Source organism: Artemia sp. Qi Xiang Cuo, chromosome 17 (genome assembly GCF_049724085.1).
Source record: "Artemia sp. Qi Xiang Cuo chromosome 17, ASM4972408v1, whole genome shotgun sequence".
Classification (NCBI taxonomy): Eukaryota; Metazoa; Arthropoda; class Branchiopoda; order Anostraca; family Artemiidae; genus Artemia; species Artemia sp. Qi Xiang Cuo.
In genome coordinates this window covers 5,025,301-5,038,744 of record NC_142810.1, presented here as the reverse complement: position 1 = coordinate 5,038,744, position 13,444 = coordinate 5,025,301, and the positions used below count along the sequence as shown (strand labels likewise).

The following is a 13,444-nucleotide window of genomic DNA, read 5'->3' as shown; positions in this document are numbered from 1 at the left end:
TCAATACTCAAAAGTGATTGGAGAGCAACTAACCCCCCTCTCACGCCCAACTTTTTCTCCAAACACATCCAATCAAAATTTTGAGGATAGCCATTTTTTTCAACGTAGTTGGAAATTCTAGAAATTAGGTCTTAAAGGATGAGACCCCCCCCTAGTCCTCAGGGCAAGGGTTGTAAGTTATGACCTGGGGGCATATAAGGTCTTTATAGGAAGCGTTGTCGCAGAAACTTCAAAAAGGGCTCATTCGATTGGAAATTTTAATTGCTAGTGCCCTTTTTAATATTCGAAATTGACTGGAAGGTAACTAACACCCTTTTCAAGCCCACAAATTCCCCAAACACATCCAATCAAAATTTTGAGATAGCCATTTTGTTCAACGTAGTTAAAAGTTCTGGAAATTATATCTTTGAGCAGAACACCCCCCCCCCCCACAGTCTTCAGGGCAAGGTTTATAAGCTATACACTGGGGGCATATATGGTTCTTATGAAAGGAATGCTCGTAAAAACTTCAGAGAGGGCTCATTTGATTGGAAATTGAAAGTTCTAGTTCACTTTCTAAGCGTCAAAAGATATCAGACTGTAAACATTCCCCCCTTCCTTTTTTCTCAGATGCATCCGATAAAAATTTTTAGATAGCTATTTTGTTTAAAATAGTTCAACGATCATATAACAAAAACTCTGGTGTCGACACAATCCCTCAGGGCCCGGGGGCAGGCGTTATAAGTTATGTCCAGGGAGCATATATGGTTCTTATGGAAGGGACGATCGTATAAACTTCAAAGAGGGCTCATTTGATTGGAACTTGAAAGTTCTAGTTCACTTTGTAAGAGTCAAAAGAGATTGGGCACCTAGCCCCCCCCCTCTACACCCTTATTTGCTCCGACCCATCCGATAAGAACTTTGAGATAGCCATTTTTGAAGAAATAGTTCAAAGACCATACAACTAAAAATCCGGGGTCGACACAGCCCCCAGGGCCCAAGGGCAGGCGTCGTAAGTTTTGCCCTGGGGGAATATAATGTTCTTATGGAAGGGATACTCGTAAAAAACTTCAGAGAGGGCTCATTTGATTGGAAATTGAAAGTTCTAGTTCAGCTTTTGAGAGTCAAAAGTGATTAAAGGGCAACTAGCCCCCCCCCCCTCATGCCCTTTTTCCCCAAATGTATCTGATAAAAATTTTGAGATAGCCATTTTGTTAAAAATAGTTCAAAGATCATATAACAAAATCTCCTTTACGTATGGCCATTTCGTTTAAAATAGTTCAAAGGTCAGAAAAGAAAAACTCCTGTGTCGATGCAACCCCCAAGGGCCCGGGAAAGGCGTTGTAAGTGTTGCTCTGGGGGCAAATATGGTTCTTATGGAAGGAATGCTCGTATAAACTTCGGAGAGGGCTCATTTGATTGGAAATTGAAAGTTCTAGTTCACTTTTGAAGAGTCAAAAGATATCGGTGGGAAACTGCCCCCCCCCCCTCCATGCCCGTTTTTTCTCAAACCCATCCGATAAGAACTTTGAAATAGCCATTATCAAAAAAAATTAAACTCCAGGATTGACAAAACCACCAAGGGCCCAGATCAGGCGTTGTAAGTAATGCTCTGGGGGCACATATAGATCTTATGAAAGGGATGCTCATGTAAACTTCGGAGAGGGCTCAAATGATTGGAAATTGAAAGTTTTCGTTCACTTTTTAAAAGTCAAAAGAGATCGGAGGGCAACTAGCCCTCCCTCTCTACATCCAATTTTCCTCAAACCAATCCAATAAGAACTTTGAGAGAGCCATTTTTTCAAAATGGTTCAAATATTAAATAACAAAAACTCTGGGGTCGACAAAATCCTTCAGGGTCCGGGGTAGGCGTTGTAAGTTTTGTTCTGGGGGGCATATATAGCTATTGTGGAAGGTATGCTTGTTTGAGCTTCAGGGAGGGCTCATTTGGTCGGAAAATTGAAAGTTCTAGTTCAGTTTTTAAGAGTCAAAAGAGATCAGAGGGCAAATACCCCCCCCCCCCCCTCACCTTTTCCTCAAAATGTATCCGATAAAAATTTAGAGATAGCCATTTTGTTAAAGTAGTTCAAATGTCAGATAATAAAAACTCCAGTGTTGACAAAACCACCCAGGGCCCGGGGGCAGGCGTTGTAAGTTATGCTCTTGGGACATATATGGTTCTTATGGAAGGGTGGCTCGTAAAAAGTTCAGAGAGGGCTGATTTGAATGGAAATTAAAAGCTCTAGTTCAATTTTTAAGAGTCAGAAGTATGTGCACGCTGGGCGGTTCTTCATATTTCCACTAAAGATTCTCCTTCCCAGCTTGATGCAAAATGTGCCAATTGTGGTGAAAATCCTGCCTTCTTTAGTCTTAGATGCACAGTGCTGAGAGATATCATTGCCAAGAAGAAATGATTGTGCCCGTTTCGATTGTTTCGTTTAATATAAATGGCACTCGTTTAAAGGAGCATGTGATTGATGAATTGTGTGACCGGTTTGATATAGTATGACTTCAAGAACACCTCCTGACTTCTACCAGCATTAACGTGTTAAAAAGATGTCGTAATCTTTCCGTTTATACAACTAATGCTAGGGTCACTTTTGGTAGACCTTCTGGAGGCCTCGCATGCATTGTTAAGAATAACCTGAGTTTACTCTCTCCAGTGTGTTTTCATACTGATAATTCTATCTATACGGTTTGGTAATACTCTTTTGATAAATGTGTATCTCCCGTGTAAAAAAAAAAAAACTATTTCCGCTTTAAACGCGTATATGAAAGCCGCGGCTATATATAAATCTTATGGCTATTCTTGCGTCTGTTGTACTGGCTTGTTATGATTTCATAGTGGTCTGTGGCTTCAACACAGATATCACTAGTCAGTCAGTTCGATCCGATATAGTACTTGATGCTTTTTCTGCTTATAAAATAGTCGAGAAAAGTGTTGATTATTCAGATATTCACCACACTGGAAGTTTGTCTAACATAGATCATGCAATTTCCTCCCGAAATATTAATGTATCAACTGTTCTTGTTCATGAAGACAATCGTGATATTGACCACCTCTCGATTTTGTTCTCTGCTTCCCTAGTCGCTCTTCATTCTACTAGACCATTTACACAAAATTCTAAGTGGTTTTACAGGAATAACTGGAGGAGAGCTCATTTTCAACTTTATATTATTAAGTTGTCCACGTAACGTTGGGTTCTATAAGAGTTCCTTACCATTTGCTTTACGTTACTGAACGTTTTTCAAATGATGAGCAGTTTCTTAATGAATATTATGATAAAATAATTTGGTGCTTGAAACAAGCAGAGGCGACTGCTATTCCTCTAGAAAAGATCAAAGTTAAAACAAAAAAAAACAGAATGGGTTTTGGACCCAGATTTAAAAGTTGTAAAGAATAAAGCTAAGTTTTGGCTACGAATATGTATGTCTTGCGGTTGGCCAAATCGAGGATTTGTCTTCGATCTGAAGTAAAGTACCAAGCGTGCATACAAAAAACGTTTACGGCAGTCTAGGGTTTCTGGTTTTGATTTTTCCTGCGTTGAGAAAGGAGTGGTGTCATGTTCTGAATTCGGATAAGCTTAGTAGTGAGTTTTCTGAAAGTCCTATAGTTTTTCATATTTGGGTGTCGTATTATAATGATATTTTTGGCAAGGTGAACCGAGAAGTTGAAATGCTTCTTAGTAATCTTCTTGAGTCGTGTTTGCCTAGCCTTTACCCGAGTTTGACGTGTTACTGGTTTCTACTGTTGATATTGGTCAAGCAATTGAGAACATGCAATCTAGTTGTGTTGATCAAAACGGAATTTCTTCTTATCAGTTGAAAGTAGTTTGCCCGAGTTTGATAGCTCACCTTCAGCTCCTGTTTGAGATGTGTTTATCTACTTCTATGGTTCCCGACAGTTTTATTTGTGGCATAACTACCTCGGTTTTGAAGCGTGGAAAAACTTCGTCAGAGTGTAGTTCATATCGACCAATTACTGTTTCGTGTAATCTTAGCCAAATTTTTAAATATATACTCCTCCGTTTCATTTCAGAACATGTTACTTTTGGTGAAACCCAATTTGGCTTTCGAATAAGGCTGTGATGTCAGCACGCCCATCGTATTCTAGCTTCCCTCCTATTGCAATATGCTAACAATGAATCTCCTTTTCATATCTTTACTCTTGATCTCTCGAAAGCTTTCGGTAGTATAGTCCACTCACACGCACTCTATTCGCTTTTTTGTAATAATATTAACATTTCTATAGTTGTTTTGTTACTGTACTGGTATTTTGACTCTTTTATTCGGGTAAAATGTAATAGAGTAGTATCTGATTCAAAGGTATTTTTTCGGTGTGGGTTCCGTCAAGGTGGTGGGCTTTTTCCAACTATTTTTAAGTTATGTATTGCTCCTATTCTTTCATCTTTGCCTTCGACTTTCATTTTTGATGGAATTGATGTCTCGTATCTCGCTTATGTGGACGATGTGCTCCTTGTCAGTCGTTTTAGGGCTGGGCTCTCACACTCTGTCAGCTGGATCTAAGACCAGTTCAGACAGATTGTGCTTATGCTGAACATTGATATGTGCGAATATATTTCATTTAAATCGAGTGCGAGTCCCCCTCTTAACTGTGATAATTCCTCTATTCCCTGTGTCCCTTGTTTTCGGTGGCTTGGTCTTCTCATTACTAATAATCTCAAATCACTTCAGGCTCTGACAGTTTCTAATGCTAAGAAAAAAATTTAGATTGGATATTCAAAAAAAAATTTCAAACAGAGGGAGGTACAATAGAAAAGCACTTGGGAAATTAAGTTCTTCATTTTGTGATCATTTTATTCTTTTTTTTTATCTGAGTTTCTTCCAATTCTGAAGCCTAAATATCTCAAAACTCTACGGATTTATTATTTTAAATTTTCTCGGTACCTTCTGTGCCTTCCTCCGTGGTTCCGGAACCAGAATCTAATATCGCAATTTGGCCTCCCTGATTTACAGGAAAAGGTGACTTTGCTTGCGGGAAAGTTGTCGGAATCTGCAGGTCTTACTGCGCACCTTAATTTACGTCGTCTTATGTAAATAATTATTAACTGTTAAAGTTTGCTTTATTTTTTTTTATGTACTCCACTTCTTTTTGTTCATTGTGGGTGATAAATAAAGTATTATTATTATGATTATTAAAGTTGCAGAGTTGCTGTCCAGAGGAAGCAAGTTATAAACTACTTATTCCTTCTTGTACCCTAGGCTGTTTCATGGTTCCATTGCGCAGCCCATCTGTAACCTTTATTGCCAGGGGTTAATGAAAATACTAGGATTGCTTTGTCTTCTCACGCTCTGCCACTTGTTCATTATTTTTTCAACAACTAAAAGATTACCATTATTGAAGCAAATACTTGTCTTATTTCTTGTTGAAAATGATATACTCTATTCGGTCACTGACAACTTACTGAAGTTCGTGAAAAGTATGCCATGGCCGAATTCGCTGAGCCATAGTAGTCTTACTAAAATAAAAGCAACGAACAATGCTCAATATGTTCTGGCATTTCATTTTCATGAAAAGCTTCTTGTCAACCTAAAAACTAACCTTTTCTCAGTGGATATTGACTAGACAATAGATCAGTCTGTAGCCAAACAACTCCAAAATGTCATAATGGATTTACTTGTAGATTTACTTGCTCTGTTAGAGTGTAATCATGGATCAGTATTAGTTATATTCAGTCAGTTGGTTGGAGGGACGGACTATGTTAAGAAGATTTGCGTTTCCATACTGAAATAGCTTGGAGATTGCACTACCAATGGGAATAAATCGCTTATTCAAGAGGTTTGTTGAAGGAAAATAACCATGGGTTACAGTTGTAAAATTTAACTGCCGTTAATATGCCCTGATTGCAAGTCATAATTGTAAAAAAAATCTAAGAGTCTCAAAGATTTATGCAAAAAATTTTGCAATAACTTTAAACACAGTGTTAAATGACAAAATACATATAAGAATAAATATATCTGAGTCCTCACTCAATTGGAACAACACGTATTCTTTGCTTTCCCTTCCACCTATTGGCTTTCATTTGAAAACTCGACAAGGCGTACTCTTGAGCTGTGGGATACTCACATGTAAGGCCGTACCCAGGATTTTTTTCGGAGTGGTTTTACTTAAAAAAAAAATTCGGGGGTTTTTACAAAAAAAACCTCAAAAAACGCTTTCAAAATTTGTTTATATCCATTTTTGTTAGGTTTTTACGAGTCAGACAAACATTTCGGTGGGGTGGGATCAAACCCCCTTAACCCCCCCCCCCCCTGGGTACGGCCTTGCTCACATGTTGTATTGGGACTCTTGTTAATAGAGATCCCTCACATGAGAACATCGAACCAATTCTAGATCGTTTTTGCTTCTCTGAAAAGATAAATGCCTGTCTCTATTTTCTGACCCCTTTAATTGCAAGCTAAAAGTTCCTAGTCGTCAGTAATTCTTTTAGTACTATACCTCTGGAATACGGAATAAGGCAAAAATGGACAAGGAATGGCAGTTCATATCGAGAGTAACTTTATCGAATGTTCGAATCTTGAAAATTTGGACGACTCTGCCATAGTGGTGTATCGGTGCCATATCCTTTCACGAACATCTGCAACTGGAGCAGTAATGTTTCCAAACTTTTCAAAGTTGATGCAATACTTTTTTCATTGCCAATATCAAATTTCTTTACTGTGTGCCTTTTTCTGCTTTTTTAAAAGAAGTCGAAACTGACATGTAAAATCATCTTAGTTCAATAAAACGTCAGCAAAATCAGCTTAATTCATTGAAACGTCAGCAGATTCATTTGCTAACTCCTTCTCGTTGACTTTAAAAGCGGAATATGGTCTAAACCGTCAGCAAAAAGGTAGGTCAAGCCATGACAAGGGGGGGCTAGAACTGAAACTTGTTAAACGTGCACTGCTGTAATCAAAATCTTTGTATAGTGCGGTCAATGTAGGTCTTGACGAGCATTACCACGCTGTCTGATACAGAGTGACCTTTGTCTGTCTATGTGAATGATTCCTTTTAACGTTTTAGTATCTTTTATATGATAATTGTCATTAAAATTTAGTCGTGATCATAGTAACGCTCTTTTACCAGCCATTTTGTTTTCTATTTTTCCATCTCTTTTTTCAAACAATGCCACATCTCAGGGTCATTATACATTATTTGTCCCATAAAAGCTGCAAGAGTTACTTTTGGCATAAAAAAATGGCCTTAAGGTAACCGGGAACCCTGTAAGTGCACATGAAGCTAGATGCAATCTTTTAAAGCCTAGTTTCCATGTCTCCAAATACCTTCAACATTTGATTTCGATCAATTAATTTAACTAGGGTTTGTCCCGGTGACGCAGTCAAGCTTCGGTAAAGAAAGGGGGTTCAAAAAATAAAGTTTCAAACAATTGTGTCTTTGGCACTTATATAGACAAGGGTTTCACTACTTTCTTTGCTTTGGAGCGAGAGAAGGAATGAAAATATGCTGACAAACCAAAAACCGAACCATGCTGAGGATTTTAAAACAAGTAAATTATATGCTCTCTCGAAAAGTTGAAAATTGTAGAAAAGCATCACTAAAAATTGTATTATTCTTTACATTAATTTTTTTGAAATATATTTTAAGAAAGTAAGTTGTGTAAAAACTGATTCTTTAGCGCAAAGCACCTAAAACTAAAAATGGAAATTAAAAAGGGGAAAAAATGAGCATCTGGTTCGAGAATGTCATTTTGCATATTTGCTGACCCAGTAAAAACATTTCAATCTACTATTCTTGTCTTCTGGAGTGCGTTAAACTGTCTCCTTTCTTAAAAAAAAAATGTGGCGGAAGACTGGAAGTGTAGGTTGGCACATTTTTTTCTTTTTTTCGTTTTCATGGCCGGTATATCAGTGGATCCAAAAATAGAAAAATGAAACAAAAACGACAGTATACACAGTATGTCTGGAGAATGCGCCGAAAATGAAATAAATGTTGATAAAAACAAAACTTTTAATCTAGTTTAAAACAAAAAAGAGTAGATTATTCTGCTTTCAATTTTCTAGAGAACGGATGGTCTGGACGAGCTATTATTGATGGAGAATGGGTGAGAGCGCCAGAAAGTGGGAAAAAGATGTGAATATATTATTGGGGACTGTTTTTCCCTTTTTGTATATGGGGTGTGTATCTGGGGGATGTCTCTTTTCATTTTATTCTACCTATCTTGTTCAAAGTCCATGGCAAAATCCACCACCTAAAAAAATAATAAAGAATAGTATCCATTTGACAGAAAAGTAGCAAGGAATTAATTGCATTTAAAAAATAAGTTTTTTGTTGAAACTAGTAACGACGTATTCGCATTACAGGTATCAAAATCTATCATAAATTATACCGTGTTTCGGTAGAAAGGATACCGTAAAAACACCGCTTTTTTCATCTTCCGGTACCTCTTTTTGGTATCGGTCAAGCGGCAAAACTGTAGAATTTATTAACTAGCCATTTTGTAAAATTTTGAATCCATCGAATGTGATTAAAATGAGCGGCAATTTGACAAGAATTGCTCATGAGCCTGGGTATACTGATATTTGTCAGTCCGCTGATAAGCAATCCTTTTTAACTGCAGGTATTGGCCGTGAATTAAGAATTTGGTCTGGCATTCAAGATCAGGATCCTATATCTCATGTCTTGAACGATGATGTGTCTTCAGTAAGTAGGCTATCCTCCAAAATGTTCTGGTGCTGCTATAAATAGTATATGTGTTGCTATAATGATATTTAGTGGCAAGATCACTACTCTAGCAGATGTGACAATGAAGGATTAATATGCTCTCCATATCTTGGATGAGTTTTGGTGAATATAGCCTAAATAGGCCTAGGCCTATATAGGCTGGTGGTTTGCCACTTGTGAAGGAAATATGCTAAACAGAAAAGGGTAATTTTTCACAAATCATATTATTGACTTATAAATAAAGTGAATATATCACTTGATGCCTTTTTTTATGCTCTTTGCAAATATAATAGTCGCTTCTATTGGAAATTCAGATTTAAGCCCTTTTTGAGCTCTTGAAAATGACAAGCATATAAAAATATATAGGGTATAAAAAGGCTTAAAATATCTGTTTTAAACTTTCTGTTTCATAATAAATCCTTTTTTAATCCACAAGAACTGACTTTCCACAATTAAGTTGGATAAATGAAAATTGTAACAACAAATTTTGCAGATACTCCTTCAATATACCCACTCTTTAATACCTCAAACTGAAGATTAAATGAAAAACCCATTTTGACAGGATGATGCAAGACACCACTGTAGAGAAATACAATGTATAGCTTGGTTTTAATAGTGTATACAATATTTAAAGTTTTTTTTTTTGGGGGGGGGGGAGAAAGGTACCTAGGTTAGGTTAGGTTTTTATATTTTTGTCATTTTCAAGATCTAAAAAAGGGCTTCAATTTGACTTTCTCATAGAAGTGATTACTATATTTTTAAAGAGCATAAAAAAGCCATTGAGTGATATATTCATTTTATTTGTAAGCCAATAATATGATTTGCAAAAAATTACCCAACTAAGAGTGGTTGACCATTATCTCATTCCTTATATTATTCTTTTTTTTAAATATCATGGTCACTTTTCTTACAATGCACCCTCCCCCCTCTAATGATACCATTTATAGCATACCCCCAGCCTAAGAATAGGCATATTTATAAAAAAAAAGTCTAGGCTAAATGAAAAGAGTGAAACTCTTAGTCTGCTCTGTAATATGCAGCATGTTCCCATTAATCAGATTATCATGTTTCCTTCCATTGTTCTCAACTTTTTAAAATCATTTCAAATAGGTTAGCCTATTTATATTCACATTCAAATTACTATTCAGTGCAAGGCTACTGCCAGTAACAACTTTTTCCAGCATCAAGCTACCTGAGGCCAAAACAGTTATGCTCCTCCTCTGTCCTAATCTATTCAACTCAGGCAAAACTAAATTTCATCAAGTTGTGAATGTATTTGAACTATTTGAACAAAGAAGAATGGCACCATGACAAGTTTCAACACAAGAGAGAAACATTCATAACATAACCTGTAAAATACTTGACTTTCATTTCAAACTGTTCTCCTACTGTTTCAAGTTTTCAAATGCTGTCAACAAAAATAGCTCTGAATTTTGTGATTCAAAACTTTGCCATTGACAATTCAGGGTATATATTTACCCATTAGGAGGTGGGGGGAGGAGTAAAGTTCATGGTAAATTTGCAGTGGGCAGTATAATTTAGCTAGGATGAAAGTGAAAACTTCATTTGATGCATTTTTATGCCCTTTCATAAGTCATATAAAATACCTTTGGAGTCCCTTTAAGGGCTCAAGATGTGATTTGCAAAAAAAGCAATTGTTGAATTATGAAAGAGCATAAAAAGGGCATCAAATGATGTTTTCACTTTCATCCTAGCTAAATTATAGGGCCACCTATAAATTAACCAAAATATTTCACTATGTCTACATATGGGATGATTAAGAGAGTAGGGTGCATTGTAAGCAAATTGACTATGGCATTTGAAATAGAGCATAAAATAAGAAGCTAATGGTACTGCTTTTATTTCTTTAGCATTTTCTTTTCAGAAAAGGCTCACTGCTAAATAATTACCCAAGTTCTTACTTGAATTTGTAAATTTCCTGTTAAATTTGTTGCACTTATTTAGTATCTAAATTATAAGCATATCATTTGATTTTTCATTCAACACTTCCAAAATATAATTGTTACTCTAAGGCACAATTACTTAGCGATTAGAGCTATTAGGCTAAAACTCTAGAGTTAACACTCTAGCCTGTGTACAAAACATTTTGGTAAAGTTGATAAAAATAACTTTTGTTTAAAAAAACATGGTAAACATTTGGTAAAAAAAAGATTTTGGTTTTTTGTAAAGTTGCAGAGTAGCAGCTGTCCAAATCTTAATAAAATAGTATCAAATGATTTTTTATTTGATGTTTCTTTTTCAACATAATAGTCATTACCCCAACAATGTGCTAACACACCTGCTCCCCCTGCTGAGCCCTTATGTAGCCTTCATAAAGTATTTCTTATACTAGATAAAAAATACTATTTCTAATAGTTGAAAATTTGAAGAATAACTAGGAAGCATGATAATCTGATTAATATTAATATTTTGCATATTAAAAAGTAAGAATTTCATTGTTTTAGTATTTTCTTTAAGCTTGGTATGTATCATCAGGCTACATATGAGACAATCAGGGGGCATAAGAGTGAGTTGTTGCAAATAAAAATTTAGCCATTAAGAAAGAGCACAAGATTAGCAATTTAAAAATATGTTTTTTTTAATACTGTTTTTGTTTCATTCTGGAGAGCCACTACTGTGTAGCTTCTTTCTTCTTTTTTTATTGTAATGTTGGACCTTCTGAACCAACTGTTAATAAAAAATAAAAACAAATTGGTACTCCTATGTTAAACCTTCTCGTTTATATACTGCAATGGAAACCAGTCACCAAAAACCTGTTTTTGACAACTTAATTGAAGACACCTCTATAGGATTATGCAATCTACAGCCTGGTTTTCGTTGCGTCTACAATATTTAAGCTGTTTTTTTTTAGGGTTTAGGGGGGGGGGGGGTACCTAGGTTAGGTAACATAATAATATATGCTATGCTTAACCCCCAACCCCACCCCCTAATGTGCAAATATATAGCCCAAATTTGTTTCCAAACTATTCTATATTCATCCTATTTTATTTTATTTCATTAGCATTAACCAAACTAGCAGTATATAAAAGAGTAGGTTTAACATAGGAGTACCATAAAATATTTAGTATACAAAAAATAATAAAATTAGTAAAGTTGTGTAATCTAAATAGGCTAGCCTAGGGCTATTTCCAGCTATAATGAGAAGGGGGAGATTGGACACTATTGTTGTGACCTAATAATTAAGGACTGGGACCATTTGAAGGAAATGCCAAGAAATTTAGTAACACCCTTGATTAGTGACTCCAGAGAAAGAAATATCTTGATAAAATAAAAGTAGTACTATTAAATTCCTTATTCAATGTTCTTTTCTAATACCATATTTGTGTTTTTGAAAGCCCATTTCATCCCTCCCTCTCCAAATGGTCCCAGATATAGCCCTAAATAATATATGTCTCTGCTGTTTTGCATCTCATGATGTGTCATCTTCTGTGTTAAACATTCTCTTGTATTCTTTACCTGGTAAAAAGAATCTCCGTCTGGGTGATTGCAATAAAATTCTTAGATAAAAATATACTTTAATTTGTGAGTAACAGTGAAAGTTGACATTTAAAATATGGCAACATGATCATCTGCTCATCTGACCAATAGGAACATGCTGCCTAATATTTACTAACATTCGATTGTTTTAGGGTTTTATTTTAGTTTTATATACATCTTAGGGGTATATATGGACCACCAGGAGGGGGGTGGGGTGCACTGTCAAAAACTGAAATTTGGAACTTGATAAAAGTAAAAAATTCAGAATTTAATGGTTCTATTGAAGACTAAGATGAATTTATGACTTCATGTGCAATTGATGTTGCAAGAGCACTTGAATTGTGTATATTTGTGCTTGAGCATTATATGAAAGGAGTCAATGCTGTGATAGTTATTTGTCTGGGATATATGTACAGAAATCTTAAAGCTAAAATTAATGATGATGGTCTGCTATTTCAAATTGTGAAAGGTGTGCACCAAGGATCTTTGACACTTCCAGTTTTGCTCAACAGTAGTGTTAGTGATGCTCAGGATAAGTTATATTGTGCATTTAGCTTCAAAAGGGAACTTTTCTTGCATTTCCTAAGGATGCTCTTTGACTTGTAGATGCTTAAGAGAATAGTTTTACCATTTAACCATAAAGGGAATAGATGTTTAACATGTTTTATCTAGAATAGAAAAAAAATTCTTGTAAGACTTGTGCTGTGTATGCAGCCCTGGCTTCAAATATTTCTTATTGAGTAGAGCACACCAATCTTAGTTATGTAGTAGCCTAACAGTTCCTTGCCTACTCATTCTTGCTTCTGTCTTGTTTGTTTTTATTATGGTAAGGGGAAGCAAGTTCACTTCCTTTATTTTAAATTTGCAAAGTATTTGGTGGAACTCCCAGCATAGACAAGTAACTCATTCCTGCAGAGAAAGTATCAATTGGTAAACTCAGGTGGAATAATTGAGAAGCATATTAATGATTTTTCTGCTGAATGCCAGGAGTCTTCCAATCTTTGGTCATTTCTATTTGTCCTGTGTTTATATTCGTTGAAGTGTAGATTTTCTCTTTGTTTTTCTGGTTTATTCTCCATCTTCTTTTTTTTAGAGTGTCCATTTTTTTATGATAGGTTAATAATATAATAATATAGATTTATTACCTGCCAAAACTGTAAAAGATACAATGGGCAGCAGAGTATAAAAAAGTGAAAAAAATGCAAAAAAAAAGAAAAAAAAGACAAACAACAAAGTACGGTTTAACACAAATATATACAATGAAATGGGCCCTCAACATTA

At 35.6% G+C, this 13,444-nt stretch overlaps 1 protein-coding gene across 1 annotated transcript in view; it reads left to right on the top strand.

Moving 5' to 3' along the window:
• Positions 1-8,473: 8,473 nt before the first annotated feature.
• Positions 8,474-13,444, top strand: part of Ctf4 (Chromosome transmission fidelity 4) — a 39,534-nt gene continuing 34,563 nt past the window's right edge. Inside the window, exon 1 of the mRNA XM_089103767.1 lies at positions 8,474-8,644. Coding sequence (XP_088959893.1) covers positions 8,474-8,644 — 171 coding nt within the window. The remainder of the gene's footprint in view (positions 8,645-13,444) is intronic.